Here is a 14,427-nt window from a genome sequence, read left to right on the forward strand (position 1 = left end):
TTTTTTTTTTTTTTTTACATGTATTGGTTTTCTGTGATCTCGTGGTTACTTCAGTTCTTATTCGAATAAAGTCTACAGAGTTGGTCAAAATGATCTGCGCTTGAAACTTATGCGCAAAACTCAATCCAAGAAAATTGGTCTTGGCGAAGAACACTCAAGGGTGGAAATACACCATCAATTATCAAAAAATTATCTGCCCTCAACTAGTGGAGATGTAATACATCGTAGGCATGAATTTAGAGGGAGTAATCTTATAAGGCAAACACATTACAGAAAAAGTGCCGATGATCTATACCTAGAACATTCACAAAGGAAAAGTACTGTATCATATGTTGACAGGATGAGAGTTAGATCCCCAGATGGGATCATGAAGAGCTCCATGGGGCTTTCACCTCCTAGATACAATGATGAGTTTAGGAGGATCTCATCTATGAGGGAAGCTGATCGTTCTAGAGATGAATGGTTTTTTAGGAACAGCGTTGCTGATAGTTATAGGTCTGTAGACTCTGCACCTGCGAAAATGAAAGCCACCCTCCCTGTGTCTGGCAAGGCAGTTAAGGATCTCACAGCAATAAGTGGCAGCATGCAGAGAAGTTCCGCAATGGTATGCTTTTTGGCTGTTCAGTTTATCGGTCTAATTTAGTGTGCCAATTCAAGTTATTAAATTTCACAATCTTATAAATTAGCTCATCTTAGACATCAAGTTGCGCCTTTTCTTGCTAAGTCTCGTTAATGATTGTTGTATAGGGAGAGGGTACTCTTTCTGTTGCTGGCTTGTTGAATTCGCTTGGTTTGGGAAAATATGTCATTCATTTTCAGGCAGAAGAAGTAAGTTATCTCAGCTGGTGCGTTATTTTTCAGCATTTTTTAAGGATGCTGAATGTATGTACTTTCCTGAAAATTAAAACCCATTTTAAGATGTAAATTCTTTAGGATACAACCATTGGGCTTTTTTTTTTTTCTTTTTTTTTTTCCATGTGAATGTTATATATGAAGTTCCTTGGGGCTTTGTTGAGGTGTGATGACGATTGCCTATAGACTCTTAAATCTTGTATATAAACCTAGGTTCTTTTTGTAAATTATATCTTGCAGATTGATATGACAGCTTTGAGACAGATGGGAGACAGGGATCTTAAAGAGCTGGGGATACCCATGGTAGTTCCGTTTCCCTGGCCTTCTACGATTGTTCAACTCTAATTGAAATACATTCTTGGCTTGCAGACTTACGTTCATTCCTGTATGGTGTACTTGCCTAATTAGAATTTTAATGAACCATGCTAGTTTAGAAAAAAGTGTCATACCATCAAGTTCAAGTTGACAAAGGTTTAGGCTGCGAGTGATTGACCTTAGGATTGAATCAAATGTCCTGGATTGGAATATTGATTGTTCCACGAGCTTCTTAAGTGTGATAATTTGTAGGGTCTTACCTATGTCGCTAGATTCATACACATAGGCGTTATGAGATATATATATGTTCTTCACCTGTGGCATTCATCATTCATCGAATTATTAGTATTGCTAAAGAAGAATGTATCTTACGGCATGTGTTATATGCAACATCAAATCATTTGATAGAAAGTACTGTATACGTAGTAGTTGCCACTTTGCTAACTAGTCTATTGAATGATTTTACTTGGAACTTCAATATCATACAAACTACTTGTATCCATTTTGGGTGAAGAACTTTGCAAGGCGGCTAAGTTTAACCCTTCTTGGCATCGGTCACTAGGCCTTTTGCAATTATGAGTTTGGTTTTTTTCATTTAGATAAGAGTTGTTATCTTTATTTCGGTCGGACTCTTTTTTGTTTTTGGGCTAGTTTTTTTTGGTAGACCTGGTTTATTATTTCATTCTCTCCATGAAAACGTAGTTTCTTATTAAAGAAAGTTTGTTGTATCCATCGAAGACTTATTTTGAGCCCTGCCCTGTGATTCTTAATTAACAGGGACCAAGGAAAAAGATTCTTCTCGCCATGTTGCCCCGATCTAAGCAGCCGCCGCCACCACTCTCAATGACACGATCATAGGGTTTTGCAGCTCTAATGTCTGTCTTCCAAAATGTGTACGGATGTATTGAACTGAATTACTAAATTTGGTTTTATGCTCGATAACTTGTTCGGTTTATACGTTGAAGCCCTTCTTCTGATGTTGTTTTAGGCGTATGTATAAACAATTTGAGGATAAATTAAGTAGTGAAATCAATTGTGTATAGTGCATAGACCTCTCTGCCTTACCAATGCTGTGCTTAGCATACATGGATAAAACTTTGAACCATTTACTAATTGAGAATGGAGTCGACGGATACCCAATTCATTAGGGTAAACGTGTGTCAGATCTCATTAGATGAGAATTTCATGAGCACAAATGGATGATAAATATTACATTGAACCTCATCACTCCATGATTAACATCGATAAGCTTGAACCTTGAGCTTAGACTTCATGTATTTTGTGCGTTCTCTTACATTCCAGGAAGCAGAACAGGCTACCAAGACGATCATCATTACGCTCCTGATTCTACACATGCTACACATGCTACACATGCTACACATGCTACTTTAGCATTTTGGAAGAAGGGAATTGTGTCTGTCATACCATCAGACTGGCAAGTCAAAAAGGTACTTCGTATATCTTTGCTTGTTAGCATCAATGGCCTACTATCCATGCGTTATCCACATCTGAATAGGAAGAGATCAAGAAGATCAACGAGTTTTAGCGTACGCTTCTGGTGATCTTTCGTGGATGCTTCTACTCTCATCTGGAGAAAGCAGGGGAGGAGGTTTCTAAAACAAAGCAACGTGGGTAGCTGGTGAAGGTCTACTTCTCTCCCACTCTCTCTTAATGTGAACTTGATTTGTATTTATTCTTTCAAAATCTCCAAAAAAGTAATGTTGGACCTTAATGGAATTAGAGAATCAGATTCCTCGACATCAATGATAGAGACCTCTGAGAAAGTCTGTCAATTTCTTTTAAATTGTTTACTTTTACACTTTCCACCCATGCCTTCCATGAAAATCTTTATTGTGAATAAAGCCAAATTTGTTTTGTATTATTTATTGCATAGGGAGAAGAGAGAAGCGTGTGGACTACTGTCTTCGGCTTTCAGCAGAACGAGAAGCTAACAGTTAAAAAGGTACTAACCTTTACCCATTTAATTTAATCTTGCATCATAGTTAAAGTTGAATTTATGGTTAATTGCCCTCTCATGTTTAAGATCGTCGGTTTTGTTGCCGGATTTAGTGGAGATATATGTTGGTTTTAAGATTTGGTTTGAAATTTCATTTTAACTTTATGGTTCTTTACAAGACGAATTTGTTCATTCATTTTAGATATTAGTTAAAATCATCTTTTTCCAAAAAGAAAGAAAAAGACTGTATTTGACTTTTTTTGTTTTTTGAGAGAGACTATTTGACTTTAGTTGATGTGATCTCTTTGGGGTATGTATGTTAGCAGTTAGCTTAGAGGGCTTTATTAGCACACACCACCCATAAAATTCAAACAAGTTTCCTAATTGTTATTTATTTATTTAAAAAGCATGCAAAAATTTGTAATTGAATGCCTTCCATGAATAATTACGTAGGTTCATATAATAATAGAAAATGAAAAAAATAAGAAAAAGGTAATTGAGTAGTACTTAACTTAGCAAACAGCCAAAGAAAAAGTAATTTGCCACTTTGTAAAGCACAAAAGAATGTCTTTTCTAAAGTTGAAAGCATAATTGAGATCTGGAAAATTAAATTAGGGTTAGGAAGGGGGAAGTGTTTTAGAGTAGTGTGGGCAATGTTCTTAATCTTCTCTTTACAGTTTGAATCGACTGTCACTTACTTTTCAATCATGTTCTTAATATCATTGGCAGATTGCATCACTAATATGATAGTTTTCTATGAGTCTTGATTTTGTTTCCAATTAATTTTCATTACCTAGATTGTTCCTCGGAGATGAAAAGGCTTCTAAGCTTCTAGTTAGAATGTTCCTTACTAGATGCATAATTGAAAGTTAGACATATTATATTGAAAACAAGGGGAAGAAAGTTAGTAAGACCTAATCCCTATGTTTAGGTAAAACAACCTTATAAAGGGAATTAATTGCAAAAAAAAAAAAGAAAAGAAAAGAAATAGCTTTTGATAATTATTACTAATTTGCCCTTGGTTGAAACCCCAAAGAAAGGAAGAGGAAGAAGAAGAAAAAGGGGTGGAGTTGGAATGGAAACCACTTTTGGAAAAGAAAGGGAGAGATTGTGGAGGGTAGACCTCACATTTAATATCAACTCACACCCAATTGTTTGCCTCACAGTCTCTTAACAATTAAGGATCCAATAATTGAATAATAAGATTAATTTATGATATCAAAAACCAGTAAAGAAATAATTGAATAATAAGATAATAAAAGAAAAGAAAGGAAGGAGAAATGGAGAATATTAATAAGCTTTTCCACTTTTGAGCATTAAAGTTTGGCGAATTAGAAAAACATTAATTAAGCCTTTACATCTGTTTCCATGCAAAAGAGTCTCATTTATAAATTTATAAATTGCCACGTCATCACTAAACCACCCACGAACATTTTCTCTGTTGTTTCACGGATTTAATTCCAAATATATATATATATATATTGATATATAATATGTTTACCAAATTCTTTTCTTATTCTTTTACATTGTGATTTCCACTACAAAATCAAAGGAAAAAAAAAAAAAAAATGCATTGGCTATGAGTTGAGTGTGATTTTCTCTCCATCCAATCATTTTTGTTTTCTTTTTATAAATTGTATTGCTTTTAAATGCCTAGTCATTTTGGTGATTTTCTTGATATACATCTTAAATTAAAATAATTCTGATTTTACAAAATGTTTTGGTTTAAGATTGGTACCTGTGTAGTAACTCTCTCATTTTTAGTTCATAAACACTTAGTTTTGTATCTATTAATTGTCTAGTAAAATTATATTTGAAATTTCATTTGATCTATTAAAATTTAATTTTATGTGCAATAGAATCATAGGATTGAGCGGTATTGATAGTATATTTATGAATTTTGAAAAAATATATTAAAGAGGTCAATGATAAAAATAAATATGGTACTTGATGAGTACAAAATTAAAATTTCAATTTCTTACTATAATGAAAATCTAAATCAAATTTATACTTTAAGCTCACTTTGGTAGATATTATTCTCTTTAAACTTAGTATTTAAATCTAAACTATGAATTTTGTACAATTGCACTTTTTTTTTTTTTTTTACTAGGGTGTTCGGAAAAAGGGCAAATTTGTCATTTCAAAGCATAAATCTGAAGTTTAACCTAATCAAACTCAAATAATGAAAACAATACAGTCCCAGAAGAGAGTGGTTGACTAAAGGAAAAAAATCAAATTTTTGAAAAAAATTGGAGCAACCAAATAATTTGTAAGATAATTCCAGAAAAGAGAAAATCATATGGTTGAAATTATTCATAAAATGATGTGAACATAAAACGATAAACAAAAATCGGTCTTAAATGCGAGGTTCTTCCATGGCAGACTGATGAAGCAATTAGCCAATGGGGAGGGGACTGCCATTGTTGATCGGGACACGGTTAGATAATCAAAACAATTAGCATATTCTATTTTATCCCAAAACACTCAGATTTTCTTCTTCACTTACGGATTTGCTTACCTTTGCTCTTTCTCGATTCTGCTCATATTCTGAAACCCCAAATTCTCTCTCTTCTCTCTCTCTCTCTCTCTCTCTCTCTCTCTCTCTCTCTCTCCTGTTCATACCTCCACGGACTCGGTCCACTGGACACCGGATTTTCACCACGGACTTCGTTTCACTGCACAAATCATGGAGCTTCAGGAACATTTCATTCAGTCCTTTGATTGACGAGCATAGAAACTACCTTCTTTGTATTGTTAAAAGGGGTTTCTTCCTTTTTCAGAGATTGAAATCTGAATCTCACAACCCAAAAATGGAATTTCAGGAGGGTTTGATGAAGTTCATGATCCATAGACACGTCAAACACAACTGGGTTTTGGAGAAGAATTCTCCACCGGTTGCAGTTTCAGAGATAACCAGTAGTCCTCGACGGAAATGGCGGATCTTCAATCGGTCTTCTTCTTCCCCATTTCCTTCGAAACCTCCCCAATCGAAGGAAATACCTAAAGAATTGCTCTGTCCCATTTCTGGGTCTTTAATGGCGGATCCTGTAATTGTCTCCTCTGGTCACACTTTCGAAGCCGCCTGTGTTCAGGTTTGTAAAGATTTAGGGTTGAAGCCGACTCTGTTAGACGGTTCCAACCCGGATTTCTCCTCTGTTATCCCAAATCTGGCTCTCAAATCCACTATTCTCAATTGGTGTAAGAATTCCTCTTCTGAATCCCCCAAACCCCTCGATTTCTCCTCCGCTGAAAAGCTCGTTCGTCAATTCATGGCGGCCCACACCAAAAGCGATGAGGAATTGATTCAAGGGATTGCAGAGAATCCTGTGGTTCGATTCAACCACGCCGCCACCGAAGTCACTCGTCGGACCTCTCATTTTCACTCGAGCTCCGATGAATCTGTAGGCGCCGCCGTTCAAACTTTGCCTCTTCCTCTCGCGACAAGGCCGAGTTGTTGTTCTTCGTCTTCTTCCTCTGACATCGAGGTAATCAGTGATCTGAACTTGCCCGAGGAAGAAGAGATCATCGCGAAGCTGAAAAGCTCTCAGGTTATTGAGATTGAAGAGGCTGTGACTGCGCTGAGAAAAATCACTAGAACTCGAGAGGATTCTAGGGTTCATCTCTGTTCTCCTCTGATTCTCTCTTCTCTGCGATCTCTCATCGTCTCGAGGTACACTGGCGTTCAGGTGAATTCAGTTGCAGCGCTTGTAAATCTGTCTTTAGAGAATTTGAACAAGGTTAAGATTGTAAGGTCGGGGATTCTCCCCAATTTGATCGATGTTCTGAAAGGGGGTTCACCGGAGGTTCAAGAACATGCCGCCGGCGCCATTTTCAGCTTAGCTCTCGAAGACGACAACAAAACCGCGATCGGCGTTTTGGGTGCTCTGCCGCCATTGATACGGCTGTTGGTATCCGAATCAGAGCAAACACGGCACGACTCGGCTCTTGCTCTTTATCACTTGTCGCACGTTCAGAGCAACCGTTCGAAGCTTGTGAAACTTGGGTCGGTGCCGGTCTTTCTCGGGATGGTGAAATCCGGCCATATGGCCGGCCGTATTTTACTGATATTGTGTAATTTAGCTGCTTGTTTTGAGGGCCGGGCGGCGTTGTTGGACTCCGGTGCAGTGGAGTGCTTGGTGGGGATGTTGAGGGAGAACGAGCTGGACACTGAGTCGACTCGGGAGAGCTGTGTGGCTGTCCTGTTCGGACTGAGTTACGGCGGTTTGAGGTTTAAGGGTCTGGCAAAAACCGCCGGAGCAATGGAGGTGTTCATGGCGGTAGAGAAAAATGGAAGCGAGAGATCAAAAGAAAAGGTGAAGAGAATCATGGAGTATATGAAAGCCAGAGATGAGGAAGCTGAGGATGTGAATTGGGAGGAGCTACTCGACTCGGGTTGTTTCGGCAGCCGTACTCGGTGTCGAATCGGTGCCGGAATGGACAGATCCACCGCGAACTCGTCGGAGTTCTGAACAGAAACCGTTTGAATTTGTAAACTTTTTTTTGATTTGGGTTGTGAATATTATGGAACGAAGCCCTTTTGATTTGATTTGATTTGATTTGATTTAAAACTCTGTTTTTCCACTCCTTCCTCTTCATCCTCTGTTTCTTTTTCTTCCTTTTTCCGGTGAAGATGCCAAAATAAAAGCCTTCTAAAGAAGCAACCTCAAATTTTGTATGGTGAAATTTGTGTATTTGTGTAGTGTGAAATTCATTACAATCTTCAAAACAGAGGAATTCGTTTCTTCCCTTTGATTTCAATGATTGTAGGCACTGTAAGCTCTGTTCAGGTTCATGTCACAGGGGTAGCATCTGCATCTAATCGCTATCCTATCACTTCGACGCCATAGCCATTGTTATGTTCTTGGATCTCAAAGCCTTAATACCCATGGTGTCAAACTTGTTTGGGGTTATCAGCCGTAGTTGAAGATCCTAGAGGAGGAGAAGCCAGCTGAATCAACGGTGGTCAGTGCCACCATTTCCAGCAAATCCTCTGACCACGGTTGGGACTATGTTTATGTTAGTTAAGAGGAGTATTAATTATATTTTAATTCTATTTTCTATGAATATATTTTTAACACATATATGACGAGAAACACTTTTCCGTCCTTGTCCTGCATCTCTAGATATAATACGTCTTGAATCGTTGCTTGTCCTGTGGAGTCGCATGTGCCTCATAAATATCTATTGTCGTCTTATTCCAAACACATTTTAGAAACATTAGATTTTACTTCTTGATTTTAAGTTTCACCAATTGTATTTATCTGTGTGGGATAGAAACCTCTGATCCTTTATTTCAAAAATAGTTTTAAACTTTTACATAAATCCTATTTACTTAAATAAAAAAAAGTTTTAAAAAAATTTAGTATCAATATATGGATGAAAATCATCTATCTACAAAAATCTTAATGTTACTTCAAAAAGTTTATGAGTATTTTTGAAACGTTATATATGATATTTAAGAGTATTAGTTAAACTTTTGCAAATTTAATCTTATTTTTTTAAATAATTTGAAAAGTTTAAGAGTATTTTTTAAATATTATGAATTTTTTTTTAATTATTTTTTTTAGAGGTAGTTATTTTTATTAATTTAGAAATTTTCGGGCTCCCCCAAACCCTATTTATTGTTATTTTTATTAATTTAAAATTCTTCCGCCAACCCCCAAACCCTAACTAAGTTCAGCCCTTCAAACCCTAATTATTCTTCAGCCGCTGCATCCCCCAAACCCTATTTATTCTTCAGCCACCCCTCATTGATATTTCTTTTTCGGCCACTGCTCCTTGCACTGCCGCTCCCAACCGCTCGTCGCTATCCGCTTTCTCCCGCCGAATCGACGCCGCTCCCTTTCACATTCGCTTCTCCCACGCCGCCGTTGATATCGCGCTGCCGCCGCGCGCGTTTTTCAGGTCAGGTTTTGACTTTTTGTCTTCTGTCGTTGGTTCACGTTGGTTTCTTCAATCAGTCCATCTAAATGTAAACATAAATATTACGTGCAACTTGATTGGCGATTAAAAAGAATCGAAAAGCTACTTTAAAAGATTTAAATTATCGCTCTAAGTTTTAGAAGAACGGAAAAATACGTGTTCAAAAATATTTAACTAAACTTGAGTTTGTGTTTGATTGAATGGAGTTTAGTGGGAGGCTTTTGTATAAATTGGTGTAGGTGTACATTTAAAAAACAAAACTCTGTGAAATTAGAAACAATTTTTTATTTTAAAATTCTGCGTAATTCGACTTATTTGGAACGGAAATTTTGTGAAAGAAAACTTACTTGCCTCCCCATCCCAGTTCATCGTTCTTCTTACTGATCGGTATGCATTGCTATTCTGTAGTAAAGTATTTATAATTAAAGATGACGAAGAAGACAGAAAGGAAGGTAAGTGTGTCTGGGAAACCAAAACATTCCCTGGACGCCAACAGAAGTGATGGGAATAAGAATGCGCGTAGCGCTGCCACTGTGCGACGTCTCAAGATGTATAATACAAGGCCAAGGCGTGATCGGAAAGGGAAGGTGTTGAAGCATGAGCTTCAATCAAAGGAGTTACCGGACACGCGGATTCAACCTGATCGCCGCTGGTTTGGTACGTTTCGTTGGGTTATGTGTGCATGTGTCATTTCTTTTTCGTTGGGTTAGGGGCTGTTACTGTGGCCACATTCAATCATTTTTCCAGTTGGTGCCGTGCCTACATTTCTGTCCTTGGTACATTATTTTACGAATTTGTATTATTAATGCTATCGTGTAGTATGTTGATAAGATTTTGATGATGTATATCAACTTGAATTGATAGGTAATACTCGAGTTGTAAATCAGAAAGAGCTTGAATTTTTTCGTGAAGAACTCCAAAAACGGATGTCAAGTAGCTACAATGTGATTTTGAAGGAAAAGAAACTGCCCCTTTCCCTCTTGAATGATCATCAGAAGGTAGAGACCTGTTTTTTATAATTCGTTGATTTGATGTGTTTGTATATTACTTTTCTGTTGTAAATAAGGTTTATATATAGAGCTTCGATGTACTCTGTTGTCAATGTTCTTAGCTGCTGTTTTGCATGTTGTTTTTCTCAAGATTTAGACGAAGAAAGCTTGTCCACTTTCCGTCCGAGCGTTTTTTTTGTTGCTATTTCTTACTTTCCCATTTGGAGCTCACTGATTTGTATAAATGAAGCTTTGAATGTTCTATGACATGCTTGCGTATGCTAATGTGGTACTTTTTATCTCTGAAGCAATCCAGAGTCCATCTTCTCGATACAGAACCATTTCAAGATGCCTTTGGGCCAAAGGGGAAGAGAAAGCGACCAAAGCTTTTGGCTGCTGACTATGAGTCACTACTTAAGAAAGCTGACAAGTCTCATGGTATGAAATATTTTAATCTGTCTCTTGCATTTGCAAATTTTGATAGACAAGTATCAATAACTGTGGTATTCCTTTCAAGTGTTTGTTTATTTTGAACGTTTGTACCTTGCACCTTGTGAAAGAATAGAAAAGAAAACGGATGCTATTCTTTTTATGTGACTAGACATATCTGAAGATGCTGTTCTCAAGCACGTTTTTCTTTTCTTATTGGAATTTTGCTGTTGTCAATCCTTATGTTAAGAGTGCTGTTTATTATATTGCATATTCTTTATTCTGTAGATGACTTTGATGAAAAGTATGCTGAGAATGCTACAAATGAGGGTGGCGAAGAAGATGGTTTTAGAGACCTTGTTCGACATACTATGTTTGAGAAGGGTCAAAGTAAACGTATATGGGGTGAGCTCTACAAAGTAATTGACTCATCAGATGTTGTTGTCCAGGTTCGTTGTAGTAATTAATCTCTTCCTTTGTTGATGATAGTATTCACATGTGATTTTCTTTTCTTATTTATATTTTCCCCATTAGTTTATGAAATGTAAAAGCTAGTATCTTCCCAAATGTTATTTACCTTATTTCTATTTTATTTAGGAAAAAAGTTCTCTTCAAATAGTTTGCACAGCCGCCATTACTACATTTTATGTTTTGGATTTTTTATGGTTTTCCATTTCAAAATTGTGGTTTGTTTTCCCACAACTCAATGCAAGCCTCCATCATTTCTTGTATATCCATCATCTGAGTATTTGTCATTTTCCCAGGTTCTAGATGCAAGAGATCCCCAAGGAACAAGATGTTACCATTTAGAGAGGCATTTGAAAGAGCACTGCAAACATAAACACGTGGTTCTTTTGTTAAATAAGGTTTCACCTTATCTTTGATTTGAAAGAGCACTGAATTTTTTGATAATTTCTATAAGGCTGATTGAGACATGGTAATGAATGGTATTCTCAGTGCGATTTGATTCCTGCTTGGGCAACAAAGGGATGGCTTAGAGTTCTATCAAAAGAATATCCTACTCTAGCATTTCATGCAAGCATCAACAAATCCTTTGGGAAGGTATTGTTATTAAATCGAGGACCCCATCGTACTTCTTAATAATTAATTTCTAGCTAAGAGCCTAAATTGGTTGTTTATAGTAAAATGTATGTCATCCTTATGACCCATCTAGTTGCTCAATGACATCTTTTATGATTGGATCATATTGGTCGGTGAGGAAAATTCCGCAAGGGAATCATTTGATATATTGTCTTTGGCAATATAGGATAAACATCATCTTTAACTTTGTTTCTAAGACTTTTGTTGCTGTTAGGGTTCTCTCCTGTCGGTACTGAGACAATTTGCGCGCTTAAAAAGTGACAAGCAAGCTATCTCCGTGGGATTTGTTGGATATCCCAATGTTGGAAAGTCATCTGTAATTAACACTCTACGGACTAAGAATGTAAGGTTTCATTCTTCCTTGATACCAACAATGTTTCGTATAAATGTGAAAAAAATTGTTGTTTATTTTTTTGTTCATTCATTTGGTATGTCTGAATTGAATTCATAATAAAACTGCAGTAATTATTTTGCGTTCAAAAGGGCCTATATGGTTAAAAGCTTTCAGAAAATCATGGCAAAATCTGGATGGTGTAGTTCTTCATGTGCTGAAATTTATGACAACCTTTCTTATCCAGATCATATCTGTTTTTATTGGATCTATGTTAGGTGTAGCATTTCTTCTAGGAATACTATGAGTCATGTGGCTTGCTTTGTAGAATATTATCTTCTGATAGGTTTTTTATGGTGAATAACACGAGTAATAGACCACCAAATTGATTCGCATGTTTGCCCAATTAGAGACGTACTGAATCTATCTGTAGTGTTGGAGGGAAAACTTCTGGAAATAATCGTTTGAAGGGGGGTAGAGCTAGTAACAAGTCCGACACCGAGTTTGTTTGTTAAGCCGAATTTCAAGTTGCAGTGCAGCCAATTGTTGACTGAGCTAAAAATAATGGGATAACCTATAGAAGACACGTGAATATTAGATTGGATATTGGATGGTGGCAGAATCTGGACTTTTTGCTTGGACTTCCTCTTCATGTCGATGGAAATACTTGGAAAAGAATTAGGAAAAAATATTTATTGTCTCACACTTGATTCTTCTGTTGCTTGTTGTAGTGATACTAAAGTGAGCCCCTTACATTCGATTCTTATGGCACTATAATCAATCTCTTGTGGTTCTTTTTTTAAAATAAATTCACCCTTTTTATTAGGTTTGCAAAGTCGCACCTATTCCAGGGGAAACTAAAGTGTGGCAATATATTACCCTCACAAAGAGGATTTTTCTGATTGATTGCCCAGGAGTCGTTTATCAAAACAGTGACACTGAAACAGATGTTGTGCTGAAGGGCGTGGTATGTTTTTTCTCATTTTCGTTTGCATTGCCATCTGGTTTCTTTTGAAACCACTCGACTTTTCAATTACACTTGCCAATATGTTGACATTTAAAATTATTCTTCGATAATATGGTATTTGGGACTTTGTGTTAGGTACGAGTTACTAATTTGGAGGATCCATCTGAACATATTGGAGAAGTGTTGAAGCGGGTGAAGAAGGAACACCTTGAAAGAGCATACAAGATAAAAAATTGGTTGGTGACCATACATTTTAATCTTTTTCTTGCATAAGAGTTTGCGGCCGTTATCATTTGATTTATTTTTTCTGGTGGTTTTTTCATTTTCAAATTGTTCTTTTTATTCAATTTTAAAAGATAACCAAAATACCAAAATACCATTTTGGTTCTTACTGTTATTCATCCATTTTTTGTGAGGATCAAGTTGATTTTTGAATTGTACCATCATTTTGGTTGAGAGAAAACTTTATGCTGCAACTCCTATCATGAAAATCTCTTTATTTTATCATCTTTACTCATTCATCTATTTCCTAGTAGTTTGCTTCAACTGTTAGCGTAGTTCAGTTATTTTATCATCTTTAAATTTTTTCTGAAGAACAATTTTAATTTGTTGTTTCATGTTAAGGGTGGACGACAATGACTTTTTAGTTCAGCTATGCAAATTGTCAGGCAAGCTCCTAAGGGTATGTTGTTTATTTTGGAAGTGGTTGTTATTATTTATCTATTTTGTTCAACTTGTTTTGTTATCAGTGATCATGAAAAACTAACTGCTTCAAGTGGCGTCTATCCAGGGTGGCGAGCCTGACTTGACAACTGTAGCAAAGATGGTCCTCCACGACTGGCAGAGGGGTAAACTTCCGTTCTTTGTGCCACCACCTCGAGTAGAAGATAAGTCTGAAGAAGAACCCAACTATAGTGTTGATGATGACTCGGGTGTTGATAGCAATCAAGCTGCAGCCGCTTTCAAAGCCATTGCAAATGTGATATCATCTCAGCAGCAAAGAAGTGTGCCTGTTCAAAGGGATCTGTTCAGTGATAATGAACTGAATGGCGAGTCATGTGACGACCAGATTCTAGTCTCTGAGGACGAGTTACAGGCTCCTTCAGACACCGAGGGAAGGACATCTGAAGGCCAGGATGATGATGTGGTAGAAGAGGACGAGCGTCCAACTGCAGGCTGAGATCATGTGGTGATATTTTCTGTCTACTTGTGTATATTCACTGTTATGTTTTCTTTTTGCCAATACTTCTCTCTTAGCAGATATTCTTTAAGGACCTTATCTGTTGGGCAAGCTGAAAAAAGTTACCCCTGTACTGTAAGAACATCACTACTCTACATTTCTTTTTTAACAGATTTTCGTTTAGGTCATTAATACCATTTCTATATTTTGCAACACATTAGAGATGATAGGAAGTGCCAAACCATGTTCCCTTTATTGAATGAAATGTCTCATAAATGTTCTCAACTATAGAAAACCATTGGCCAAAATTCTCTACATTTTTGCAGATGGGACATAAAAATTGGATGGCTTATAATAGAGAGAGGAAAGGGGGGGGGGGGGGGG

General features: G+C 36.8%; 3 protein-coding genes and 1 long non-coding RNA gene across 8 annotated transcripts in view; 3 read left to right on the top strand and 1 right to left on the bottom strand.

Moving 5' to 3' along the window:
• Positions 1-2,282, top strand: part of LOC111445564 (ankyrin repeat and SAM domain-containing protein 6-like) — a 4,221-nt gene extending 1,939 nt beyond the window's left edge. For all 3 annotated transcript variants that reach the window (XM_023084024.1, XM_023084025.1, XM_023084023.1), the window contains 4 exons: positions 72-604; positions 748-828; positions 1,093-1,155; positions 1,945-2,282. In XM_023084024.1, coding sequence (XP_022939792.1) covers positions 72-604; positions 748-828; positions 1,093-1,155; positions 1,945-2,025 — 758 coding nt within the window. In that variant the 3' untranslated portion in view covers positions 2,026-2,282. The remainder of the gene's footprint in view (positions 1-71; positions 605-747; positions 829-1,092; positions 1,156-1,944) is intronic.
• Positions 2,283-2,314: 32 nt separating this feature from the next.
• Positions 2,315-14,427, bottom strand: part of LOC111445568 — an 18,728-nt gene continuing 6,615 nt past the window's right edge. The window contains exons 2-3 of the long non-coding RNA XR_002710874.1: positions 5,679-5,690; positions 2,315-2,828 (exon numbers count right to left, since the gene is read on the bottom strand). This is a non-coding gene — a long non-coding RNA (uncharacterized LOC111445568). The remainder of the gene's footprint in view (positions 2,829-5,678; positions 5,691-14,427) is intronic.
• On the top strand, positions 5,399-7,852 carry LOC111445559 (U-box domain-containing protein 40). The gene has a single exon (XM_023084012.1). It carries the CDS (start codon positions 5,935-5,937, stop codon positions 7,591-7,593), a length of 1,659 nt encoding a protein of 552 aa, XP_022939780.1. The 5' UTR covers positions 5,399-5,934; the 3' UTR covers positions 7,594-7,852.
• On the top strand, positions 8,808-14,258 carry LOC111445557 (nuclear/nucleolar GTPase 2). 3 transcript variants are annotated; one of them, XM_023084007.1, is made up of 12 exons: positions 8,808-9,033; positions 9,455-9,703; positions 9,911-10,044; positions 10,344-10,473; positions 10,753-10,913; positions 11,229-11,330; positions 11,422-11,526; positions 11,780-11,908; positions 12,723-12,863; positions 12,999-13,099; positions 13,488-13,545; positions 13,654-14,258. In XM_023084007.1, the coding sequence occupies exons 2-12, from the start codon at positions 9,475-9,477 to the stop codon at positions 14,041-14,043; spliced, it is 1,680 nt and encodes a 559-aa protein (XP_022939775.1). In that variant the 5' UTR covers positions 8,808-9,033; positions 9,455-9,474; the 3' UTR covers positions 14,044-14,258. The 3 variants fall into 3 exon arrangements, with proteins under 3 accessions (XP_022939775.1, XP_022939777.1, XP_022939776.1); XM_023084009.1 differs by having other exon boundaries at positions 9,460-9,703; XM_023084008.1 differs by having other exon boundaries at positions 8,808-9,028.

This window comes from Cucurbita moschata, unplaced genomic scaffold (genome assembly GCF_002738365.1).
Source record: "Cucurbita moschata cultivar Rifu unplaced genomic scaffold, Cmos_1.0 Cmo_Scf00007, whole genome shotgun sequence".
In the NCBI taxonomy this organism is placed as follows: Eukaryota; Viridiplantae; Streptophyta; class Magnoliopsida; order Cucurbitales; family Cucurbitaceae; genus Cucurbita; species Cucurbita moschata.

What these genes read in the sequence shown, in the direction of transcription:
- LOC111445559 (XM_023084012.1), top strand. Translation starts at nt 5,935, where the DNA reads ATGGAATTTCAGGAGGGTTTGATGAAGTTCATGATCCATAGACACGTC.
- LOC111445557 (XM_023084007.1), top strand. Translation starts at nt 9,475, where the DNA reads ATGACGAAGAAGACAGAAAGGAAGGTAAGTGTGTCTGGGAAACCAAAA. An exon ending in TCTTGAATGATCATCAGAAG is followed by an intron (nt 10,045 to 10,343) that starts GTAGAGACCTGT and finishes TTATCTCTGAAG; the next exon opens with CAATCCAGAGTCCATCTTCT. An exon ending in TGTCAGGCAAGCTCCTAAGG is followed by an intron (nt 13,546 to 13,653) that starts GTATGTTGTTTA and finishes GCGTCTATCCAG; the next exon opens with GGTGGCGAGCCTGACTTGAC.